The 24562-nt window shown below is 52.9% G+C and overlaps 1 protein-coding gene across 1 annotated transcript; it reads left to right on the forward strand.

Moving 5' to 3' along the window:
- Nucleotides 1–2835: 2835 nt before the first annotated feature.
- Nucleotides 2836–24393, forward strand: CACNG8 (calcium voltage-gated channel auxiliary subunit gamma 8; the record flags this gene model as incomplete). The annotated part of the gene is given in 5 exon segments (XM_009195270.4): nt 2836–3193; nt 19532–19615; nt 21177–21317; nt 23565–24048; nt 24050–24393. Coding segments are annotated over 5 exon segments (1341 nt in total), but the record flags the coding sequence as incomplete, so codon positions are not given.
- Nucleotides 24394–24562: the final 169 nt, after the last annotated feature.

Genomic DNA, 24562 nt, shown 5'->3' on the forward strand with positions numbered 1-24562 from the left:
CCCCACGAATTCTGGAGAAAAGAGCTGGTCCCCTTCCTAAGAAGAAAGGACAGTGACCCCCTCATACCCGGAAGCTTTAGAATTGGGGGTCCCCTGCTCTCTTCTCCCTGGCAGCTGCTGAGCGATGGACTAACAGTCCCTAAAACCAGACTGTCCCCCAAATTGACAAAATGAAAAGATCTTCAAATCTTTTTTTTTTTTTTTGGACGGAAGGAGAATTTCCCTCCTTTCCCTCCTCTTCCCTTCCTCTCTTATCCCAGGCTGTTAGGGGACTGGGGTCACGGGCTTACCCTCATTGAAAGCAGAAATCTGTTAAGACAGGGTAGGTGGCCGTGCTGGTGGTGAGGGGGCACCAATTCAGGGAGAAGAGGCCAAGAGATCAAGAAGAGAGGAAACTCGGCATGCGGACAGAAAAGAGAGGAAGGGGCCGGTGCCCAGGCCGGGAGGCTGGGGGATGCCCCGTCCAGTGAGCTGCTGAACTGTGGCCTGAGGAAGGGCTGTGTGTGTGGGCAGACGGGAGTTGAGGTGGGGGAGGGAACACAACGTGTGGGGCACTAGGCCCAGTTGCCATGGAGACACCCCCCATAGACAACCTTTTTCCGCAGCCCCTTCTCGGAGCAGCCCCAGTCTGAGGCCAGCTGGTGGGGGGCAGTGGAGACCGGGAAGCAACCAGGAGACCAAGGTCACCCTGTACTGGTACCTAGGTTCTGGTTTTTGTTTTGTTTTTTTTAATCCCCCCTTCGTCTAAGGTTTCCAGACTCTTAACTCTAGTGGGTTTGGGGGAAGAAGTTGAAGCAGCAGTGGTGGAAGCAAGTAAGGAGTACATCCCCCGGAGGACAGTTGAGGTCGGGGGAGACAGGCAGGGCTGGGGGCATGGTGGTCGGTGGAGAATGTGGAAGAGAGAAATGAAGGAGCCACGGGGCAGCGGGTGCAGGCTGGAAAAGTATTCCCAATTGAAAAGAGAGTTGTAGTCTTGTGGGTCACATTTTTCGGAGGGACACAGTCTACTGGGGGGCTCTTTCTGCATGTGGAAGAAGATGAGGGGCTCCGGTGTGTGTTCCTGTACAGGTGAAATCCTAGAGGGGAGTACTGGGGGGCGTTCCCAAGAAGGGAAGCCTGTGGGGGCCTGCGGAGGGGATTTTCCTGGGCAGAGGAGAACTAGCTCTACTGGTGGAGCAGGAGGAAGTGAGTCAAGGGAATTCTATATGATGGAAGAGAAGTTGGGGAGAATGCTTCCTGGTACGTTGAAGAGAGAGTGGGGTTCAATGTGAGTTGAGGGGGATCTCGAGTTGGGGGAAACTGTGGGAAGACCCTGTGTGATGGTGAAGGGCTGCCAGGAGGGGATCTGGAGGCAGTGGGAGCTGCTGTGAGTGCAGAGGGGCGGGTGGGTGGATGCTGGGCAGAGTGGGGGTACACTGTGCTCCCTGCTATGGGAACACAGGGCAGAGATTGCAATGCTCCTGAACGGAGAGACATTTGGGGTCTAGAGGAAGCCATTCTTGTGAGTAGAAAATGCCGTGAAACTCATGGAGGAAATTTTTCTTAATGGAGGAGAAAACGACGGTTATGACATGAGTTCGTTTAAGTTGTAGGGGGGAGGGTGGCGGGGGGGGGGGAGATTTGGAAGACTCTTCTAAAGCAAAAGAGAGAGTGGGGGTTTTCCTGGAGTAAACGCATAGTATGGGGTGGGGGGTGAGTGGCTTGTGGGGAAACAGTGGAGGCTGTGAGAGGGAATGGGTTGGAGATGGGGGGCCCTCTTGCAAACCAGTGGGTCTAATGTTGGGTGCATTAGCATTCCCCAGGGAGCTTTTATAAACTTAGATGCCCAGGCCACACTCCAGACCAATCATGTCGGACTTTCTCAGGTGGGACTCAAACATCCGCATTTCTAAGGTCCTCGGGTGATTTCGAGGTGTGCTGGAGGCTGCTGGAGTCAGGAAGGGGGCTTTCAGTGAGAGGAGACTGACTGAGGGTGGCTGCTTATTCTGAGTTGCACAAACTGTGAGGGTCAGCTGGGATTTTCTTTGTCTTTTTCTTCTTCTCCTTTAAATTTTTCCTTTTTAGTTGAAGACAGATTGAGAGATGTATTTTTCCTAAGGACAGGAAATTGTGGGGGACCATTTGGAGTGATGGCATGACAAAAGCCAGACCGGAGGGGGCTTGCGGAGGTTATTCCCACGGAAGTGGTGCTACTCGGGCTTCTTAAGTTGTGGAGACGCTCAGGGAAAAGTTGGGGAGACAGGGAAGGGTTCTAGCAGATGGAGAGGTGGGGCTGCAGGGGAAGAGTGGGGAGAACTGGTGGGAACCGAATGGTGATGGGGCGGGGGTCTCTAAGGAAGGAGGAACGCGACAGGGGCTCCTGGGGAGGAGGAGAGGTGGGGCTTGGCATCATGGGGGGCTGGTGGCTTCCCATGCGATGAGGACCGTGGAGCCCACTGGGGCGGAGCCAACGGGGGCTGGGGGCGAGGGCTGCGAGTGTGAGCGGTGGTGGGGATTCCTCTGAGTGGGGTTAGTGGGATGGTGGGATGACTTTCTTGGGCAGAAGACAAGAGTGGAGAGAGTTTTTTTGTTTTTTGTTTTATTTTTTTTTGAGAAAGGGGAGCAGTGGAGACCCAAGTGGAAGGAGTTTCTGGAGCTGAGGCAGGGATTTTAGGGGGGGCGGGGACTGGGGGAGGTACCTGTGCCTTCTCCTCTAATCCGAGATCTCGCTCCTTGCCCTCCACCAGCCGCCGACCATGGCCGCGCTCTGACCCCCTCCCCGGCCGCAGCCTCCTCCTCGCCGCCCCCTCCCCAGCCCCGCCGGCCCCGGGCCCCCCGCTTCTGCCTGCGCTGTGACCCCCCCCAGCCGCCGGCACGGCCCCGCCCCCGCTGCCCCGGTGGTGGCCCACGGCCCCCCGGCTGCCCGTGGTCAAACTGGAGTCACTGAAGCGCTGGAACGAAGAGCGGGGCCTCTGGTGCGAGAAGGGGGTGCAGGTGCTGCTGACGACGGTGGGCGCCTTCGCCGCCTTCGGCCTCATGACCATCGCCATCAGCACCGACTACTGGCTCTACACGCGCGCCCTCATCTGCAACACCACCAACCTCACGGCCGGCGACGACGGGACCCCCCACCGCGGGGGCAGCGGCGCCTCCGAGAAGAAGGACCCCGGCGGCCTCACGCACTCGGGCCTCTGGAGGATCTGCTGCCTGGAAGGTAGGGTGCGGGCGGCCCTCCCCGCAGCCCCCGCCGCTCCCCTCCGAGAGACCCTGAGCCTCCTGGGGTTGCCTCTCCCTGATCCTGGGGCCCCCATGGGCACCCCTTGTCCTCTGCCAGAGGCGCTTCTGCGGCTTCCCACTCGTGCCCCTGACCCCCTCTCCCTTCCTTCCCACTCCTCCCTGCGTCCTGGCACCCTGCGGAATTCCTCTGCCTAGTCCCTCTGCAGCCCCTTTGCCTTTACACTGAACCCCCTTATCCTATCTTCCCCTTGGCAGTGTCTCCTGCCCTGCCCCATCACACCCCTCCCTCTTCCCTCTCTCAAGCACCTGGGCTCCTCCTGTTTCATTTCTTCCACACTCTGCCCTGTGCCTTTTCTCCTTCCTTTTTTTTTTTTTTGACAAGGTCTCACTCTGTCGCCCAGGCTGGAGTACAGTGTACAATCACAGCTCACTGCAGCCTCCACCGCCTGGGCTCAAGCCATCCTCCCACCTCTGCCTCCTGAATAGCTGGTACCACAGGCATGAGCCACTGTGCCCAGCTAATTTTTTTCATTATTTGTAGAGATAGGGTCCCCCTTGTTGTTCAGGCTGGTCTCAAGCTCCTGAGCTCAAGAGATCCTCCTGCCTCAGCCTCCAAAGTGCTGGGATGACAGGCGTGAGCCTCTGCACTCAGCAGCCTGTTTCTCCCTCTTTGCCTTCAGTTCATCTTGACCCTGCTCCTCCTCTCCACCTGCCCCTTCATTTCCTCTCCCTAGGGTCGAGTGGCATCTTCTCTCTCCCGACATTCCCCCCAGGTCATCTGAATTCCCCTGCCTCTCCCACCCCCACTCATGGCCCAGGTTTCCGGTCTCCATCTCTTTCCCCTTCTCTTTGGCTGCTGCTCCCCTGAAACTTCTGCCTTAACTCGCCCTCACTCATGACCTTCTCTCTTTTCTGCCTTGTGCTTCTCCTCCTGTACATCTTTCCCCATCAGTGCCCCCTCCCACGTCTCTCCCACCAGGATGCCCTCCAACCTCCCATCCTGGTCCTTTCCTCCTTTTTCCTTTAGTGGGCTCCACTTCCTCTTCCTCCACTCATGCCTTCTTTGACGTCTTCCTGACCCGACGCCTCATGCCTTCACATTAAGGCTGCTCGCTCCTGCCCCTGCTACCTCCTCAGATCTTTGTCTTGGTTCTTTTCCTCTGTCCTGTTCTCCCTCTCACAGCTTCTCTCCTAGCTCGACTCCCTGGCTCTCGACTCCCCCACTTCTCCAAGACTCCTGCCCTCTGCTGCGCCGACCCCTTCTCTCTCCCACTTTTAGCATCAGTATTTCTTTCCTGAGTATCACCGAGCTGTGGGGCTGGGAAGCAGGAGTCCTGGGTGCCAGTCCTGCTGCGTATCTGCCCCGCTGTGTGACCACTATCTTCCCCCCTGCACCGCAGCCTCACAGCCCTTGTCTGCAACGTGAAGGAGCGGAACCAGCCGTTCTGATGCCCCCTTCCGCCAAAAGATTGAAATCTCTTGCTTCTCTTTTTCATCCCCCTCTATTTCTTCTGCCCCTTCTTCCTCTGTTTTGCTGAGTGCTCACGACAAGCCAGGAACGTTATCTTGTTTAATCCTATGAGGTGGGCACCACCTCCCTGTTGGGGATGGGTAAACTGAGGCTCAGAGAGGTGAAGTCACTTGCCCAAGGTCACCCAGCTGAGAAAGGGGCAGAGCCAAGCGCAGAACTCGAATCCCATGGATAGGATGCGCAGATGCGCTCTGTCTAGTGTACGAAGTGTTTAAAACTGAAAGCAAAATCTGAATCCATTGCCAACAGTTAAAAATAGGGAGGCTTCCCATTGTAGTTCTGATTTCCGGCTTCTTCTGAGCTAGCGGAAGATCTAACACAAGCCTGTGTTCTACCCTGACCACGATGGGCCGGATCTGAGCAGCAGCTGGCGGGGGGTCTCCATTTCCCCACAGTCACCTCCATCCGCCGGTATCGCCTCCCATTCCTCCCACGGCTTTCGTGATGTTCTTTTCCTCTCTTGTGGAAGTTTGAGTTCATGTTCATTCACCGGTCTGACCAAGTACCAGGCATAGAGCCAAGTGTGAGGGCTCACATCATGAAACCCCTAGGACAGCACGTGGCATCTAGTAGGGACGTCATTCATTCATTCATTCATTCAACGTCCCATTTTTATTGAGTTTATATTATGTGCCAGGCATTGTTCTGGATTCTGAGGCTGCAGCAGTGGAAAACAGACAAAACCTCCTTTCGTTATATATCTCGTGTTCTAAGGTAGAGACAGATAATGATGGAGGTAAATAAAGTCAACATTTAGGGTATTAGATAGAACTGAGTGCTAAGAAGGACAAGGAGTTGGGGGGTGGTGGGAGGTGTCAGGGATCCCCGTGGGAAGTAGATAAGGAATCTAGGAAAAGCTTCCCCCAGCAGGTGACATTTGAGTGCAGGTCTGAAGGAAGTAAGAGATGGAGGAAAGTGCTTCAGCCTGTAGGAACAGCAGGCGCAGAGGCCCTGAGGTGGGAGTGTGGCTGTGTGTTGATCAAGCCAGTAGGAGGTCAGCGTGGCCGGGGCAGAGTGAGTGGCGGGGAACAGGGCAGAGTGAGTGATGGGGAACAGGGCAGAGTGAGTGGCAGGGAATGTAGTAGAAGGAGGTGCAGTCGTAGGCATATCAGGGTCCCTATCTCACAGGTTCTGGTTTTTTAAAAAAATTATTATTTTATTTATTTACTTATTTATTTTTTATTTATTTATTTTTTGAGATGGAGTCTCCCTCTGTCGCCCAGGCTGGAGTGCAGTGGCACAATCTCACTGCAACCTCTACCTCCCGGTTTCACTCCATTCTCCTGCCTCAGCCTCCGGAGTAGCTGGGACTACAGGTGCCTACCACTACACCCAGCTAATTTTTTTGTATTTTTTAGTAGATATGGGGGGTTTCACCATGTTAGCCAGGATGGTCTCGATCTCCTGACCTGATCCGCCCACTTCGGCCTCCCAAAGTGCTGGGATTACAGGCATGAGCCACCGCACCCGGCCTTATTTATTTATTTATTGAAACAGAGTCTTGCTTTGTCTCCCAAGCTGTACTGCAGTGGTGTGATCTCGGCTTACTGCAACTTTGGCCTCCTGGGTTCAAGCGATTCTCATACCTCAGACTCCCGAGTAGCTGGAATCACAGGTGTGCGCCACCATGCCTGGCTAATTTTTGTATTTTTAGTAGAGATGGGGTTTCACCATGTTGGCTAGGCTGGTCTCGAACTTTTGACCTCAAGTGATTGGCCTGCCTAGGTCTCCCAAAGTGCTGGGATTAGAGATATGAGCTACCATGTCTATGTCTGGCCAGGTTCTGTTTTGTTTTGTTTTTTTTTTAAGCAGGGTTTTGCTCTGTCACCCAGGCTGGCATCCAGTGGTAAGACCATAGCTCACTGAAACCTTGAACTCCTGAACCCAAGCCGTCCTCTTGCCTCAGCCTCCCAAATAGCTAGAACTACAGGCACATGCCACCATTTTTTGTAGACACAGGGTCTCACTATATTGCCAAGGCTGGTCTCAAACTCCTGAGCTCAAGCAGTCCTCCTGCTTCAGCCTCCCGATGTGTTGGGATTACAGGTGTGAGCCACTGCACCCTGCCTCATAGCTTCTTATACATCCCAGAAAGCACTTTGCTTTAGATTCGGAGACGGGAGCCATTGAAGGTTCTTGAGCAGAGGAGTCACATGAGCTGACTTACATTTCTGCAGTATGGCTCTTGCTGCTGTGTTGACAAGTGACCAAAGGGAAGGCAAATGAGACAACGAGAAGCTCATCTAGGGTGAGGGCTGTAGTGTTTGGGAAGTTGTTTGAATTCTTAGTATATTCTGGAGCTACCGTGGGCAGGAATTGCTGATGGAGCAGTTGTAGGATATGAGAGAGAAGAGCCAGGGGCGCCTCCAAAGCAGGGTTTTTCCACCGCAGCACGGTTGATATTTTGGGGTGGATAATTCTGTGTGGAGGGGGCCGTCCTGTGCATTGTAGGATGCTGAGCAACAGCCTTGATCTCTCCCACTAGATGCCAGCAGCGCCCTTCCCAGTCGTGACAACCAAAATTGTAAATTGTGTCTAAACATTGTCGACTGTCTCCTGGGGGATAAAAATCGCCCTGAGTTGAGAATCACCGCTCTAACACTTTGGCCTGATCTCCTGAGAATAGGGGAGCCATTCCTAAGATGAAACAGCAGCTATTTTATTTATTTTCTCTTATCAAATTTATTATGAAGGAGAGGGATCAGGGGCTCAGTTCTGGGCATGTTAAACTTACGGTGCCCATTCACAGACAACATCTGGACAGAGGCCAGCACAGTGAAGGTCCTATAAAGTGCCATATAGGAAAGATTGCAGGCTTTGTGGAACAGTCTGTATCACAACAACTTGTGAAAATGACCGAGACAGTCTGTGAGTGAGTGTGGCTGTGTTCCAATGAGACTTCATTTATGGACACTAAAATTTGAATTTCGCCGGGGGCAGTGGCTCACGCCTATAATCCCAGCACTTTGGGAGGCCAAAGCAGGCGGATCACCTGAGGTCAGGAGTTCGAAACCAGCCTGGCCAACATGGTGAAAACCTGTCTCTACTAAAAATACAAAAATTAGCCAGGCGTGGTGGCAGGTGCCTGTAATCCCAGCTACTCAGGAGGCTGAGGCAGGAGAATCGCTTGAACCTGGGAGGCGGAGGTTGCAGTGAGCCGAGATCACGTCACCATACTCCAGCCTGGGCAACAGAGAGAGATTCTAAGAAAAAAAAAAGTTTTTTTTTGGAATTCCATGTCATTTTCACATGCCACAAAAATCGTCTTCTTCTTTGATATTTTCTCAATCATTAAAAACACATAAAACCCGTTCTTAGCTGGATTTGGCCTGTGAGCCGTAGTTTGCTGACCACTGATTTAAATTGTTAAAGATATGGTATATGAGGCCAGAGACTGGGCTGGAGATATCAGTTTGAGGGGCATCATCATATAGATGAATTAGATGGACGGAGTCAGTTAGAGAAGAGACAGCTGGGCGCAGTGGCGCACACCTATAATCCCAGCACTTTGGGAGGCCAAGGCAAGAAGATCGCTTGAGCCCAGGAGTTTGAGACCAGCCTGGGCAAAATAGCGAGACCTCGTCTCTACAAATAATTTAAAAATTAGCTGAAAGTGCTGGTGTGTGCCTGTGGTCCCAGCTACTCAGGAGGCTTAGGTGGGAGGATTGTTTACGCCCAGGAAGTCGAGGCTAAAGTGAGCCATGATTGTACCACTGCATTCCAGTCTGGGCGACAGGGCAAGATCCCATCTCAAAAAAAAAAAAAAAAAAAAAAAAGAGAGAGAGAGAAGAGATCAGAACAAATGATAAAATTTCATTAAAGGCTTAAGCCTTCAGCCAGTCCACTATTAAAATGTGAGGGAGATGGTCGGGCGTGGTGGCTTACGCCTGTAATCCCAGCACTTTGGGAGGCTGGGACAGGCGGATCACGAGGTCAGGAGCTCGAGACCAGCCTGACCGACATGGGGAAACCCTGTCTCTACTAAAAATACAAAACTTAGCTGGGCTTGGTGGCGTGTACCTGTAATCCCAGCTACTCAGGAGGCTGAGGCAGGAGAAGCCCTTGAACCCGGGTGGCGGAGGCTGCAGTGAGCTGAGATCGTGCCACTGCACTCCGGCTTGGGCAACAGAGTGAGACTCCGTCCAGAAAAAAAAAAAAAAGGGAGGGAGATGAGAAGTCATCAAAGGAGTGGAGAAAGGAGTGGCTACAGGTTTGGGGAAAAATGGATGTCCTGGAAGCCAACGGAAGTTAGTGTTTCAAGGAGAGGAGGAATGAAGGCTGACTCTGTTGTTCTTGTAATTGTCATTCATTTGTCACTGGATGCACACAATAACCCTGCTAAGTAGGTACTTTACTTATTTATTTTTATTAATTTTTTTTTGAGACAGATTCTTGCTCTGTTGCCCAGGCTGGAGTGCAAAGGCACAATCTCAACCCACTGCAACCTCCACCTCCCAGGTTCAAGCAATTCTCCCGCCTCAGCCTCCTGAGTAGCTGGGATTACAGGTGCCCATCATCACACCCAGCTAATTTTTGTACTTTTAGTAGAGACGGGGTTTCACCAGGTTGACCAGGTTGATCTCGAACTCCGGCGTCAGGTGATTTGCCTGCCTCAGTCTCCCAAAGTGCTGGGATTACAGGTATGAGCCACTGCGTCCGGCTGGTACTTTTATTATTCCCGTTCTAAAAGAAGAAGTGAAGGCTCAGAGAGGTGAAGTGAGTTGCCCAAGGTCACACAGTTAATATGCAGTAGGGTCTGGATTTGTTTTTGTTTCTGATTTGTTTGCTTGTTTTTTTTTTTTTTAGAGATGGGGTCTCCCCACATTGCCCAGCCTGGTCTAGAACTCCTGGGCTCAAGCAATTCTCTCACTCCCGGCCTCTCAAAGTATTGGGATAACAGGCGTGAGCCACCATGCCAGGCCCAGCATCTGGATTTGAATCCAGGTGTGTCTGGTTTTGTAGGAGAACAAAGCAACAAATCCACTTGCTTTCAGCCCACCAGGGCTGTAGAAACTGGGCCCCCCCGAGTCATTGCCTCCTGCAGTCACTGTGCCCTGGGAACTCTCAGGCTCAATCCCCATCTCCCTTTGGAGTGTGTCTGAGAGATGCAGTAGAATGTAATGATTAAAACAAGCTCAGAGGCTGCTCTGCCTAGGGACCGGCCATTCTTTGTTCCTTTATTGTCTTTAATAAACTTGATTTCAGCTGGGTGTGATGGCTCACACCTGTAATCCCAGCACTTTGTGAAGCCGAGGCAGGTGGATCACCTAAGGCCAGGAATTCAAGACCAGCCTGGCCAACATGGTGAAACCCCGTCTCTACTCAATATACAAAAAAGTTAGCCGGGGATGGTGGCAAGCGCGTGTAACCCCGGCTACTCGGGAGGCTGAGGCATGAGAATTGCTTGAACCTAGGCAGCAGAGGTTGCAGTGAGCCGAGATCGTGACACTCTACTCTAGCCTGGGCAACAGAGCAAGACTCCATCTCAATTGAAAAAACAAACAAACAAAAAAACTTGCTTTCACTTTCTCTCTCTCTCTCTCTTTTTTTTTTTTTGAGCTGGAGTCTCTCTCTATCACCTAACCTGGAGTGCAGTGGCATGATCTTGGCTCACTGCAGCAGCACGATCTTGGTTCACTGCAGCCTCCGCCTCCCAGGTTCAAGTGATTCTCCTGCCTCAGCCTCCCAAGTAGGTGGGGTTACAGGTGCCCACAATCATGCCTGGCTAATTTGTATGTTTTTGGTAGAGACGGGGTTTCACCATGTTGGCCAGGCTAGTCTCGAACTCCTGACCTCGAATGATCTGCCTGCCTTGGCCCACTTTACTCTTTTTTTTTTTTTTTAAATTTCTTTTTGAGACGAAGTCTTGTTCTGTTGCCCAGGCTGGAGTGCAGTGGCACGATCTCAGCTCACTGAAACCTCCGCCTCCCAGGTTCAAGCAATTCTCATGCCTCAGCCTCCTGAGTAGCTGGTACTACAGGCATGTGCCACCACACCCGGTTAATTTTTTGTATTTTTAGTAGAGACGGGGTTTCGCCATGTTGGCCAGGCTGGTCTTGAACTCCTGACCTCAAATGATCTGCCCGCTTCAGCCTCCTAAAGTGCTGGGATGACAGGCATAAGCCACCATGCCTGGCCCCACTTTACTCTTAAAGAAAAAGAAAAAGAAACAAACTCTGAGAAATAAGACTCATTGGGTTTATCTCCTGTCTGCCACGTCTAGCCTCGTGACCTTGGCTGTATATTTAACCTTGCTGTGCCTCTATTCCATCAACGGGGAAATGAGAATCCTAATAGTCCCTAACTCACAGGGCCAAGGAGGGATTCAATGAGCTAATATAAGAAAAGCATTTCAAAGACGAGCAGGCACAGAGGAAGAACTAGATCATAGCGTTGCATTTTGTTGTTGTTGCTCAGCTGTTCTTCTCATTATTATTAGGAATTCTAATGTGACCAAGCCCTGATCCCCTCCACCCTGATAACCCAGGAATTCTAGCCCTTCCCAATAGGAAGCACTTCCCAATCGGCCAGTGGCTCATGCCTTGTAATCCCAGCACTTTGGGAGGCCGAGGTGGATGGATCACTTGAGGTCAGGAGTTCGAGTCCAGCCTGGCCTATATGGTGAAACCCTGTCTCTATTAAAACTACAAAAATTAGTCAGGCATAGTAGTGGGTGCCTGTAGTCCCAGTTACTTGGGAGGCTGAGGCAGGAGAATCGCTTGAACCCAGGAGGCAGAGGTTGCAGTGAGCTGAGATGGTGCCACTGCACTACAGCCTGGGCAGCAGAGTGAGACACCATCTCAAATAAATAAATAAATAGATTAATTAAAAAAAAGAAAGGAAAAAGAAATATAACAAAAGAATGGGCCAGTGGCTCACCCCTGTAATCCCAGCATTTTGGGAGGCCAAGGTGAGAGGATCGCTTGAGTCCAGGAGTTCAAGGCCAGCCTGGGCAATATAGGGAGACCCCACCTCCGTAAAAAATTAAAAATTAGTTGGGCATGGTGGTACATGCCTCTAGTCCTCACTACTAGGGAGGCTGAGGTAGAAGGATTGCTTGAGTCCAGGAGGTCGAGGCTGCAGTGAGCTGTGATTGTGCCACTGCGCTCCAACCTGGGTGATAGAGCAAGACTCTATTAAAAAAAAAAAACAAAAAAAACCAAAAAAAAAACAAGCAAGCAAGAAAGAAATATAACACGGGTGACCATATATAGTTAAAATTTTTAAGCTGGGCACGGTGGCTCACGCCTGTAATCCCAGCACTTTGGGAGGCTGAGGCGGGTGGATCACCTGAGGTCGGGAGTTGGAGACCAGCCTGGCCAACATGGTGAAACCCCATCTCTACTGAAAAAACAAAATTTAGCCAGGTGTGGTGGTGGGCAACCATAATTCTAGCTACTCGGGAGGCTGAGTCAGGAGAATTGCTTGAACTCGGGAGGGGGAGGTTGCTGTGAGCCGAGATTGTGCCACTGCACTCCAGTCTAGGCAACAGAGCAAGGCCCTGTCAAAAAAGAAAAGAAAAGAAAAGAAAATTAAAATAGCTACATTAAAATAAATAAAAAGGAACAGGTACCCAGCATAGCCAAGATATTATCACTTGAATATGTAATCAACATAAAAATTATTAATGAAATATTATGTATTCTCTCTCTCTCTTTTTTCCCCACGCTGAGTCTGAAACCCAGTACATATTTTACCCTCACAGAACCTCTCCATTGCCACATTTCAAGCGTTGGGAGCTGGAGGAGTCTGCATGGGACAGCCCAGCTTGTGCCCCCTCCTCAGGGATTTCAGTCACACCCCCAAGTCTTCTCTCAGGACTCAAGAGTCTGGGCCCACAGCCCTATTTATTAGTGCTGACCACACAAAGGCCCTGTGCTAAAACTTTGCCTGGCTTATTATCTTATTGAACCCACGCCATTTTGCCAGGGGAATGTATTATTAGCAGGAATCTGATGGCCAGAAAGGGGAAGTGACTCAGACTGGACCACCCAGCATGAGGGGTAGAGCAGGTTGGATCCCAGTTCTCCACGTGTCTGCACTGCAAGAAAGCTGCCTCTTAACCCTCACATGCCCAGGTCTGCACTCGGCAGCCCCAGGGAGGAGACTCAGGGCCACGACATCACGACATCACGATCCATGCACAAGAAAAACTCCCAGCTTGATCGGTGGCGTTAGGCATAACTACTGTGTATTCTGTGCCTAGCTTTCTTTTTTCTCAGACGGAGTCTTGCTCTGTCTCCCAGGCTGGAGTGACCTGGCGTGATCTCCGTTCACTGCAAACTCCACTGCCTGGGTTCAAGCAATTCTCCTGCCTCAGCCTCCTGAGTAGCTGGGATTACAGGCGCCCATCACCACGCTGGGCTACTTTTTGTATTTTTTAGTAGAGACTGGGTTTCACCATGTTGGCCAGGATGGTCTTGAACTCCTGACCTCAGGTGATCCGCCCACCTCAGCCTGGCAAAGTGCTAGGATTACAGCTGTGAGCCACTGCACCTGGTCATCTGTGCCTGCCTGCCTGCCTGCCTGCCTTCCTTCCTTCCTTCCTTCCTTCCTTCCTTCCTTCCTTCCTTCCTTCCTTCATTCCTTCCTTCCTTCCTTCCTTCCTCCTTTCCTTTCCTTTTTCTTTCTTTCTTTTTTTTTTTTTTCGAGACAGAGTTTTGCTCTTGTTGTACAGGCTGGAGTGCAGTGGTGTGATCTCTGCTCATTGCAACCTCCGCCACTTGGGTTCAAGCGATTATCCTGCCTCAGCCTCCCAAGTAGTTGGGATTATAGGCACCTGCCACCATGCCTGGCTAATTTTTGTATTTTTAGTAGAGACGGGGTTTCACCACGTTGGCCATGCTGGTCTCGAACTCCTGACCTCGTGATCCACCCGCTTTGGCCTCCCAACGTGCTGGGATTACAGGCATGAGCCACCGCGCCCGGCCTTCTGTGTCTAACTTTCATTGAAATCTCACTGAAGCCCTCTAAAGTCACACTACCGTCCTCAATTTCCCCGTGAGAGAGGAGAGGCCCAGGGATGATCTGGTTCCAAAACCACGCAGCTGGGAAGTGGTGCATTGGGATGTGTGTCCGGAGAGTTGGATTCCAGAGCCCACAATCAATAACCCCCGTAGCCACCAGACTCTACTGTCTTAAATATGCCAACCTCCCAAACTGAGCTGTGCTGGAAGGAAACTCCTCCCCATCACTCACCTGCAACGGGACTTTGGGGAACTTCTTCAACTCCCTATGCCTCCGTTTCCTCATTTGTAAAGCAAGGATGCTGTCGCCACCTACCTCCGAGGGTTTGTCCGAGGGACTGAGCGAGTTATTAACCACCTGTCAAATGCTTGGAGCAGTACCTAGTGCATGGTTAGTGCTCAGTCAGAGCTAGTTATTATTACTGTCACCACTAACCTGTTCAGTGATTCAGTGTGCCATGTGGTTTACATGCTCAGTCTCATTTAATCGTCACAAATGTTTTGAGAGAATTACTATGATCCCATTCAAGAAAGGAGGAACCAGGCCAGGCGCGGTGGCTCACACCTGTAATCCCAGCACTTTGGGAAGCTGAAGTGGGTGGATCACCTGAGGCCAGGAGTTCGAGACTAGACTGGCCAACATGGTGAAACCCCATCTCTACTAAACATACAAAAATTAGCCAGGTGTGGTGGCGGGTGCCCGTAATCCCAGGTACTTGGGAGGCTGAGGCAGGAGAATCATTTGAACCTGGGAGGGGGAGGTTGCAGCGAGCCGAGATGGTGCCACTGCACTCCAGCCTGAGCAGCAGAGTGAGACTCCATCTCTAAAAAAAGAAAAAGAAAAAGAAAAAGTGGGCTGGGCGCGGTGGCTCAAGCCTGTAATCCCAGCACTTTGGGAGGCCGAGACGGGCGGATCACGAGGTCAGGAGATCGAGACCATCCTGGCTAACCCGGTGAAACCCCATCTCTACTAAAAAAATACAAAAAACTAGCTAGCCGGGCAAGGTGGCGGGCGCCTGTGGTCCCAGTTGCTTGGGAGGCTGAGGCATAGAATGGCGTGGACCCGGGAGGCGGAGCTTGCAGTGAGCTGAGATGCGGCCACTGCACTCCATCCAGCCTGGGCGACAGAGCGAGACTCCGTCTCAAAAAAAAAAAAAAAAAAAAGAAAAAGAAAAAGAAAGAAAGAAAAAAGAGGAAAAAAAAGCTGGACAAGGTGGCTCACCCCTGTACTTCCAGCAGTTTGGAAGTCCAAGGCAGGAGGATCACCTGAGGTCGGGAGATCGAGACCATCCTGGCTAACACAGTGAAACCCCGTCTCTACCAAAAATACAAATATTAGCTGGGCGTGGTGGCACACTCCTGTAACCCCAGCTACTCAGGAGGCTGAGGCAAGAGAATGGCTTGAAACCAGGAAGTGGAAGTTGCAGTGAGCCGAGATCAAGCCATTGCACTCCAACCTGGGCAACAGAATGAGACTCCGTCTCAAAAAAAATAAAAGAGAGAGAGAGAGAAGAGAGAGAGAGAGAGAAAAGAGAGAGAGAGAAAGGGAGGGAGGGAGGGAGGGAGGGAGGGAGGGAGGAAGGAACATTGAGCTTGTCATCTTACCTACCACACCACGGTGGAGGTGCTGATGGGTAAGAGTTTGTATGTGGGAGTTGTATATTCATTCACTCACTCATTCATTCATTCATTCATTCATTTTGAAAATTGTAGTAAATTATATATAACATAAATTTACCATTTTCATCATTTGTAAGTATGCATTTCAGTAGTGGTAAGTGCACCCACATTGTTGTGCAACCAATCTCCAGAACTCTTTTCATCTTGCAAAACGGAAACTCAGTACCCGTTAAATAACTCCACATCCTCCCACCCTCCAGCCCTGGCAACTACCATGATACTTTGTCTCTATGAATTTGATTATTCCAGGTATTTCATATAAGTGGAATGGTACAGTATTTGTCTTTTTGTTACTGGCTTATTTCATTGAGTATAATGTCTTCACGGTTTATCTATGTTTATAGCATGTATCACAATTGGCTTCCTTTTAAAGGCTGAATAATATTCCATTGTATGTATAGAGCACATGTTCCTCCATTCATCTGTCAACGCTCACTGGGGTGTTTCCACCTTTTGGCTATTGTGAACGATGCTACTATGAACACGAGTGTATGAATATCTATTTTTGAGTCCCTGCTTTTAATTCTTTTGGGTCTATCCCCAGTACTGACATTGCTGGATCATATGATGATTCTATTTTTAGTTTTTGAGGAACCTTGATAGTGTTTTCCATAGCCACTGCACCATTTTACATTTCTACCAGCAGTGCACAAGGCTTCGAATTTCTCCACATCCTTCACAACAAGTGTTATTTATTTATTTTATTTATTTATTTTTGTTTTTTGTTTTTTTTTTTTTGAGACGGAGTCTCGCTGTGCTCCCAGGCTGGAGTGCAGTGACACGGTCTCGGCTCACTGCAACCTCCACCTCCTGGGTTCAAGCGATTCTCCTGCCTCAGCCTCCCAAGTAGCTGGGACTACAGGCATATACCATCATGCCCAGCTAATTTTTGTATTTTTAGTAGAGACAGGATTTCACCATGTTGGCCAGGATGGTCTCGATCTCTTGACCTCATGATCCACCTGCCTTGGTCTCCAAAAGTGCTGGGATTACAGACGTGAGCTACCGTGCCCGGCCCATTTTTTGTTTATTTATTTATTTATTTATTTATTTATTTATTTATTTAGAGATGGAGTCTTACTCTGTCGCCAGGCTGGAGTGCAGTGGTGTGATCTTGGCTCACTGCAACCTCTGCCTCCCGGGTTCAAGCCATTCTCCTGCCTCAGCCTCCCGAGTAGCTGGGACTACAGGCGCACACCACCATGCCCAGCTAATTTTTGTGTTTTTAGTAGAGACAGGGTTTCACCATGTTGGCCAGGATGGTCTCGATCTCTTGACCTTGTGATCCGCCTGTTTCAGCTTCCCAAAGTGCTGGGATTACAGGCTTGAGCCACCGCGCCCGGCCTTGTGGACCCATTCAATCATTCTTTTTTTTTTTTCTTTTTTGAGACTGAGTCTCGCTCTCTCACCCAGGCTGGAATGCAATGGCAAGATCTCAGCTCACTGCAACCTCTGCCTCCCAGATTCAAGCAATTCACCTGCCTCAGCCTCCCAAGTAGCTGGGACTACAAACGTATGCCACCACAACCAGCTAACTTTTGTATTTTTAGTAGTGATGGAGTTTTAGCATGTTGGCCAGGCTGTTCTCAAACTCCTGACCTCAGGTGATCCACCCACCTTGGTCTCCCAAATTGCCAGGATTATAGATGTGAGCCACCACACCTGGCCCATTCAATCATTCTTTCATTAAAAATACTTATTAAGCACTCAGTATGCACTAGGCGCTGTTCTAGATGCTGGTAATACAGTGTTGAACAGCCCAGATGCTCACATACGTGATGTGTGTTTGACTTTTGTTGCCACCATCAGCTGTGAAATGATGACCCCTTTCTGTGCCTCAGTTTCCACGTTTGGGTAATGGGTGCCATATATCAGCTGCTATCAACTGAGCACTTAATTGTGTTCAAGGCAAAGTGCTAAATCTCCACCTAGACACAATCCCTCATATCAGTCCCATGAGGTAGGTCCTGTTCTCTTCATTTTATAGCTGGGGAAACTGAAGCAAGTTGGCCTATGTAACACCAGCAAGGACACAGAATAAGGAAGTGGTGGAGGCCAGCGCAGTGGCTCACGCCTGTAGTCCCAGCACTTTTGGAGGCTGAGGCAGACAGATCACTTGAAATCAGGAGTTCAAGACCAGCCTGGGCAAAATGGGCAACATGGAGAAACTCCGTCTCTACAAAAAATGCAAGAATTACCTGGGCATGGTGGCGCAAGCCTGTAGTCCCAGCTACTCAGGAGGCTGAGGCAGGAGGATCACTTGAGTCCAGGAGGCAGAGGTTGCAGTGAGCTGAGATTGTGCCACTGCACTCCAAACTTGGGCAAGAGAGGGAGACCCTGTCTCAAAAAATAAAAAATGAAAAATGAAAAAGATGGAGACACTCCAATACCTAACATTTGGCCACTGCAGGACACAAACCACATGATCTATTTCACAGGACTCTTAGGAGCATCAGATGAGTTGGCCCACCTAGGAAGCACCCAACACAGATTAGCTCTTGGCAGTATTACTCACTCCCTTATATTAATTCTTCCCAGTTCCTCCTCTGTCCCTATTCTTTCCCCTACTTTCCTTTGCTGGTCACGGTCTGCCTCTGATCTCACCTTCTGCTATGCTTATATTCATTCATTCATTCTTCATTCAACCCTCATTTCTTTCACTTTTTTTTTTTTCTTTTGAGACAGAGTCTTACTCTGTCACCCAGGCTGGAGTGTAATGGCACGGCCTTGGCTCACTGCAACCTCCACCTCCTGAGTTCAAGCAATTCTCCTGCCTCAGCCTCCCCAGCAGCTGCGATTACAGGCACCCGCCAACAAACCCAGCTAATTTTTATATTTTTAGTAGAGACAGGTTTTCACCATGTTGGCCAGGCTGGTCTTGAACTCGCGACCTCAAGTGATCCACCCGCCTTGGCCTCCCAAAGTGCAGGAATTACAGGTGTGAGTCACTGTGCCCGGCCTCAACCCTCATTTCTTGAGGTCTGCCGTGTTCCAGGCCTAGTGCCAAGAAATGCTGGGACACACAGAGGAATTGGACTCCCACGCCCTATCCCCTCCAGGAACTCCCAGCTTGCCGAGGACGAAGAAGATCATCTATCAACAAATGCATGTCCTACGGGGCACCTCAGAGCAGGAAACTGACCCAAGTTTGGTGGGAGGAATGAGTGTGCATATGTGTCTGTGTCTAGGAAAGCTTCCTCAAGAAAGTGCCTCCTGAGCTGCCCGCTGCAGGTAAAGTACTACATCAGCAAAGAATGTGAGCGAAATGTTCCACAGCATGGGCACAGGCCTGCAGAACTGGACAGAACTGAGCAGCTGAGGAAACTACATTACTTATATTTATATTTTTAATTTTTTCTCCAGCTATGTGCTAGAGGTAGTAAAATATTAACTGTTCCCAAAGGATGAGAAAATAGCTGAGGATGAGCATCTTAGGAGGGGAAGGAGATGAGGATGCATGACCCCTAGAGGCATACTCCACCCCTCACACACCTCTGCTTGCTTCAACCACTCCATCTCTCTCCAGAAGGTTCCAGGTTCCCTGCAGAAAGAGACTGGAAGCGCTCTCCCTCTCTCTCCCCTCCACCCCTACAGGACTGGAGACTACAACTCCCATGACCCACTGCGACTGCTCTTCTCACAACTGGACTCCAGACTTCACGGGGTCTCATGGGAAATGTAGTCCTCACCGGCTTCTGCATCCCTTTCCTTGTTTTTTTTTTCCCCACGCATTTCCAGACTTTTCAACCAATTGAGAGGTGGGAAGCGCCCTGCTATTATTGAAGCCAACAACACCCTCTTTCTTATAGAGGTGGGAGCAGGAAATCCAGAGTGCTGGAGCAACTTAGCCCAGCTTACAGGGCCAAGGTCCCATGGCCTTGCAGTGAGTGCTGGATGTTAGACTTTGGGTTTTTTCCTTGCTTTTCTTCTTTTCTTTAACAGGCGGGGAAACGGAGACCACAGAAGTTCCAAGTTTGTCCCATATCACGAGTCGGGCTCAGGAGCCGGGACTTGCTGTCTCCCAAGCTGCTCAGAGAGAGAAGGGATTTGGGGAAGGGCAGGGTCGGTTGTCAGTGGGGTTGCCCCGCCCCCAACCCTGAAGTATCCACCCCCACCACTGCCCTCCCCGCTCCTCCAGGGTTGAAAAGAGGCGTCTGCGTGAAGATCAATCATTTCCCGGAGGACACGGACTACGACCACGACAGCGCGGAGTATCTACTCCGTACGTGGGGGTCCGGGACAGAAGTGGGGAGTGGGTCAAATCGCGGGGCCTGAGGGCGTCGGGGTAGGCGCCGGGAGAAGGCACTTGGATCGACACGCCGAGGTTAGCCTCCCAGCCAATCCGAGTCCAGATAGTGAGATCCTCTGGTCCCCGATTGGCTGAGTGATCTCGCTCCCGCCCCCTCCTCTCACCTTGGGGCGGGCTGAGGGAGGATCCTGAGCGCTCATTGGCCGCCTTGCTCTCTCTGGCCCTCGCGGCGACTCTGCGCCGTGACTGGTTGTGGAATCCCGGGCTGGGATTGGCCACCGCGCCGCAGGGCTATGGGGCAATCTGCGGTGGGGACGGGCCACTCCCTGGAGCCGGTTGGGAAAGCCTGTGTTTCCATTGGTAGCTACCCCGAGAACGCGGCAAATCCTAAATGATGATTGGCTGCGGCCTCAGCCAGGCTCCGAAATCGCAAAATCTGGTTGCCTGGAGTTTTAAGAGTGGGTGGAAAGAAAGGACTGCAGAGAAAGAGACAAGGGGGGCGGAGCGGGAGGAGGGGAGAGAGAGAAGGGGAAGAAGGGAGGGAGGAAAAGAGAAAGACTCAGATAGATGAAGTCAGGCCTAAAAGGGGGTGGGGAGGGAGGGAAGGAGTAAGGGAGAGGAAGGGAGTGGAGAGAAAAAGAAATCTGGAAGATTGAGGAAGCCAGGCATTAAAGGAGGGGAGAGATCCAGGAGGCCAGAGGAGGCCAGGCGAAAAAAGGGGCGGGGTGAAGTGGGGAGAGACGTAGGAAGACAGATGAGGTCAGGCAGAAAAAAAAGACGGGGGAGAGACCTAGGAAGATAGGCGAAGCCAGACAGAAAAAGTTGGGGGCGGGGACTAGGAAGATAGATGAGGCCAGGCAGAAAAACCGGGGTGTTGGGGGGAAACCTATGAAGACATATGAGGCCCAGAAGATAAGAGGAGAGAGGGGAGACAGACCCAGAAAGATAGATGAAGCCAGGCAATAAAACGAGGGGGGTGGGGCGGGAGGAGAAGAAGGGAAGAGAAACTCAGAAGTAGATTCAGCCTGGCAGAAAAGGGAGGAGGAGGAGGGAGGAAGGAATGTAGAGAGAGAGAGAGAGAGAGAGAAACTCAGATGAAGCGAGGCAGAAAATGGGAGGGGTGTGGAGAGAGGTAGTAAGTGATTTGCGGGATATGGAGAAAGAAATTCGCAGACGAGAGGAAGGGAGGGATGAGAAAGGGAGAGGATCCATGGAGAAGTTGGGAGAAAAACAGGGAGAGTGATTTCGATAAACAAAGAGGGGAAAAGATATTCCGGGAGAGAGAAAAATAGTCCGAGGAAGAAAGAAAAAGACAAAGAAAAAGAGGGAGAGGGAATCAGACCGAGAAACAGAGAAATTTTAAAAACAGGAGAGAGAATGAGGCAACAGTAAAATAAACCAGAACACAGCCGGAGAGGAAGAATCACATAACTGGTGGGAGGCGCCGCGAGATGGGGGGCCGGGAGGGGGGCGCAGGGAGCCGCGTCTGACCGCCCTCGCTCTCCCTTCTTTTCCTTTCCTTCCTCCCCCGCAGGAGTTGTCCGGGCCTCCAGCATCTTCCCCATCCTTAGCGCCATCCTGCTGCTGCTTGGGGGCGTGTGCGTGGCGGCCTCCCGCGTCTACAAGTCCAAGAGGAACATCATTCTGGGCGCAGGGATCCTGTTCGTGGCAGCAGGTGAGAGGCAGAGGGAGGGGGCGACCGGGGCGGCCCACCTGCGCGCGCGAGTGCGTGTGTGCGCGCGCGCGTGTGTGTGAGTGCATGTGCGCGTGTGTGTGTCTGCAAAGCCACCCTGCCCCGAGCACCCCCGGGGGTCCGGAGCTTGGGGAGGCGGTCCCCAAGCTCCATCGCCACCCGCTGGGTAAGGTGGGTGTAGTCTTCGCTACGCCTTCGGAGGAGTGAAGCGGCAGAGACAGGTGTCTAGCGCGTAAGACGCCAGGCGCTTAGGATCCTTAGCCCGCCGTCCTGGAGACGGAAAGGGAGGAGCTGGGGGAGGGGGTGGGATCTTGAGACACAACTGGGCTCTTGAGGATAGAGAGGCGGGGCTGGGCCTTGGAGGGCGGGCCCAGGAGAGGTAGAAAGTGATCTGGGCGCGGATGAGGAGCCTGTTTTAAGGGGCTGGCCTTTGGAGACCTTGGTGGATCCAAGAGGGGGCTGGTCCTGGGAAACCGTCCAGGGCCGGGAAGTGGAAACTAAAGGGGCTGGTCGAGGGAGACTGAATCGGCCCTTGCCCGTTACCATTTGGAGAAGGAGAGGCTAGAAAAAAGAGGGTGATGCCTGGAAAAGCCAAAGGGGGAGGGGTTATGTCCTTAAGGACACAAAAAGTCAACCTGGCTGATTGAAGCAAGAGGCCGACCAAAGCCAGTCAGTACCTCGGATTGGCCGTCTCAAGAGCTAGGGCCTAGAGGAGCAGAGAGCTAGGACAGGAACACTTAAGAGGCACGTAATTAAGGGGTAAGACCCCCTTTCTACCCCATATGAGTAGCATTGGGAAATTCCAGGGGGCAGAGCTTTTTTGGAGGAGTAGAATACAGAGAAGAGGGAGGGCTTTGCATATTTGAAGAGCAGGGTGTGCTTTGGGGGTGGGTCTAGATCTGCAAAGGGTGGGGCTTGGAGGACCTGAAAATCCGGAGTAGCTGGACCTAGGACCGGGGAGGACCCTGGCCAAGATCCGCACGGGGTGGGGTTTGGTAAGCTGGAGGTGGGGCCTAGAGTAGAAGGCGGGGCCTGCTTTATTAAGGGCAAATTTTTGACCAGCAGGGGAGGGCCTAGAATGGATACTCCGCCAGGAATTATATGACGAAGAGAGGGTTTAGATAAGTGATAGCGCCTGGTCACAGCAGGATGACATCATTAACAGAGTTCAAAGGAGCAGAGGGACGGGGCTTGGGAAAAACCCAGGTTTATAACATTAAGGGTGGAGTTAGACTAACCAGGGCAGGGGCTGTAAACTCATCAAAGGTGGGTTTTAGACCAATCAGGGCAGGGCCTGGACTAGCTAGGGGTGGGGCTTAGGCCACCTAGGGGTGGGGCCTGGACCACTTGGGATGGAGTTACCACCAGAGAAGTTGGGGTTTAGACCAGCAGAGGTGGGACCTTAGCTAGAGGAGTGGGGTTTATGCCATGTGGGGGCAGCCCAGACCATCTGGGGGTGGGTGTTAGACCACGTAGGGCCGAGTTCAGACCAGCCAGGGCTGGATTAGACCAGCAGAGGTGGAGCTTGGGTTATCCGGGGGCAGAACCTGGACCATCCAGGGCCCTGTCTTGTACATTCAGGGCAGGGCCTGGACCACCTGGGGGTGGGGTTTAGACCATCTGAGATGGGACTTGAACCAGCCAGGGCCAGGACCATCTAGGGTGTTGCCTGGACCAGTTGGGGTCCTAGACCACCTAGGGGTGGAGTTTAGACTAGTCAGGGCTGGGTTAGACCAGCAGAGGTGGGCCCTGGGCTATCTGGGGGCAGGACCTGGACCAGCCAGGGCCGTGTCCGGACCATTCAGGGCAGGGCCTGGACCACCTTGGGGTGGAGTTTAGACTGTCTGAGGGGGTACTTGAGCCTGCGGGGCTAGGACCACGCATGATGCAGTTGGACCATTGGCGGCCCTGCACCACCAGGGGGATGGAGTTTAGGTCAGCCGGGGCTGGGTTAGACCAGCGGAGATGAGGCCTGGGCTAGCTAGGAGTGGGCCTGAGCCCCCTGGGTTGGAGCTTAGACCAGCAGGGCCGCGCCTAGAGTATCGGGCGGGGAGTTGTGTTCACTTCCGGCAGGACTTGGGTCAGCCAGATCCAGGATGGGGGTCTAGCCCACTCGGGGGTCTAGCCTGGGGGTGGCGCCTAGGCCCGCTGGCGCAGAGGGGCCGGGGCCGGGGACCGGGGAGGGGCCGGGGGTGGCCTCGAGGCTCCCGTCTGACCGTCCCCGCCCAGGCCTGAGCAACATCATCGGCGTGATCGTGTACATCTCGGCCAACGCCGGCGAGCCGGGCCCGAAGCGGGACGAGGAGAAGAAAAACCACTACTCGTACGGCTGGTCCTTCTACTTCGGCGGGCTGTCGTTCATCCTGGCCGAGGTGATCGGCGTGCTGGCCGTCAACATCTACATCGAGCGCAGCCGCGAGGCGCACTGCCAGTCTCGCTCGGACCTGCTCAAGGCCGGCGGGGGCGCGGGCGGCAGTGGCGGGAGCGGCCCCTCGGCCATCCTCCGTCTGCCCAGTTACCGCTTCCGCTACCGCCGCCGCTCCCGCTCTAGCTCCCGCTCCAGCGAGCCGTCGCCGTCGCGGGACGCGTCTCCCGGCGGCCCCGGGGGCCCGGGCTTCGCCTCCACGGACATCTCCATGTACACGCTCAGCCGCGACCCCTCCAAGGGCAGCGTGGCCGCGGGGCTGGCGGGGGCCGGCGGCGGCGGCAACGCCGATGGGGGCGTTCGGCGGCGCGGCCGGGGGCGGCGGCGGAGGCGGCGGCGGGGCGGGCGCCGAGCGGGACCGCGGGGGGGCGTCCGGCTTCCTCACGCTGCACAACGCCTTCCCCAAGGAGGCGGGCGGCGGCGTCACGGTCACGGTCACCGGGCCGCCCGCCGCGCCCGCGCCCGCGCCACCCGCGCCCGCCGCGCCCGCCCCCGGGACCCTGGCCAAGGAGGCCGCCGCCTCCAACACCAACACGCTCAACAGGAAAACCACGCCTGTGTAGGGCGCGGCGAGGGAGCCGAGGGGCGTGTCCGGGGCGCGTGCGCGGGCGCGCGTGCATCGAGGCTGCCGGGGTCGGGGGCGCCCCCGCTTTCCCCCGTGAGCGCGCTGGAGACTGCTGGGCCCGCCCCCCGCCCACCCTCCCCGCCCTCCTCCCCCTCCGAAGCAGGGACCCCGAGGGAGGGGGCAGGGGAGGGAGGGGGCTGCTGTGAGGGAGCGTCGTGTTTTATTTTTTTGTGGGCT

This window comes from Papio anubis, chromosome 20 (genome assembly GCF_008728515.1).
Source record: "Papio anubis isolate 15944 chromosome 20, Panubis1.0, whole genome shotgun sequence".
NCBI classification, from domain to species: Eukaryota; Metazoa; Chordata; class Mammalia; order Primates; family Cercopithecidae; genus Papio; species Papio anubis.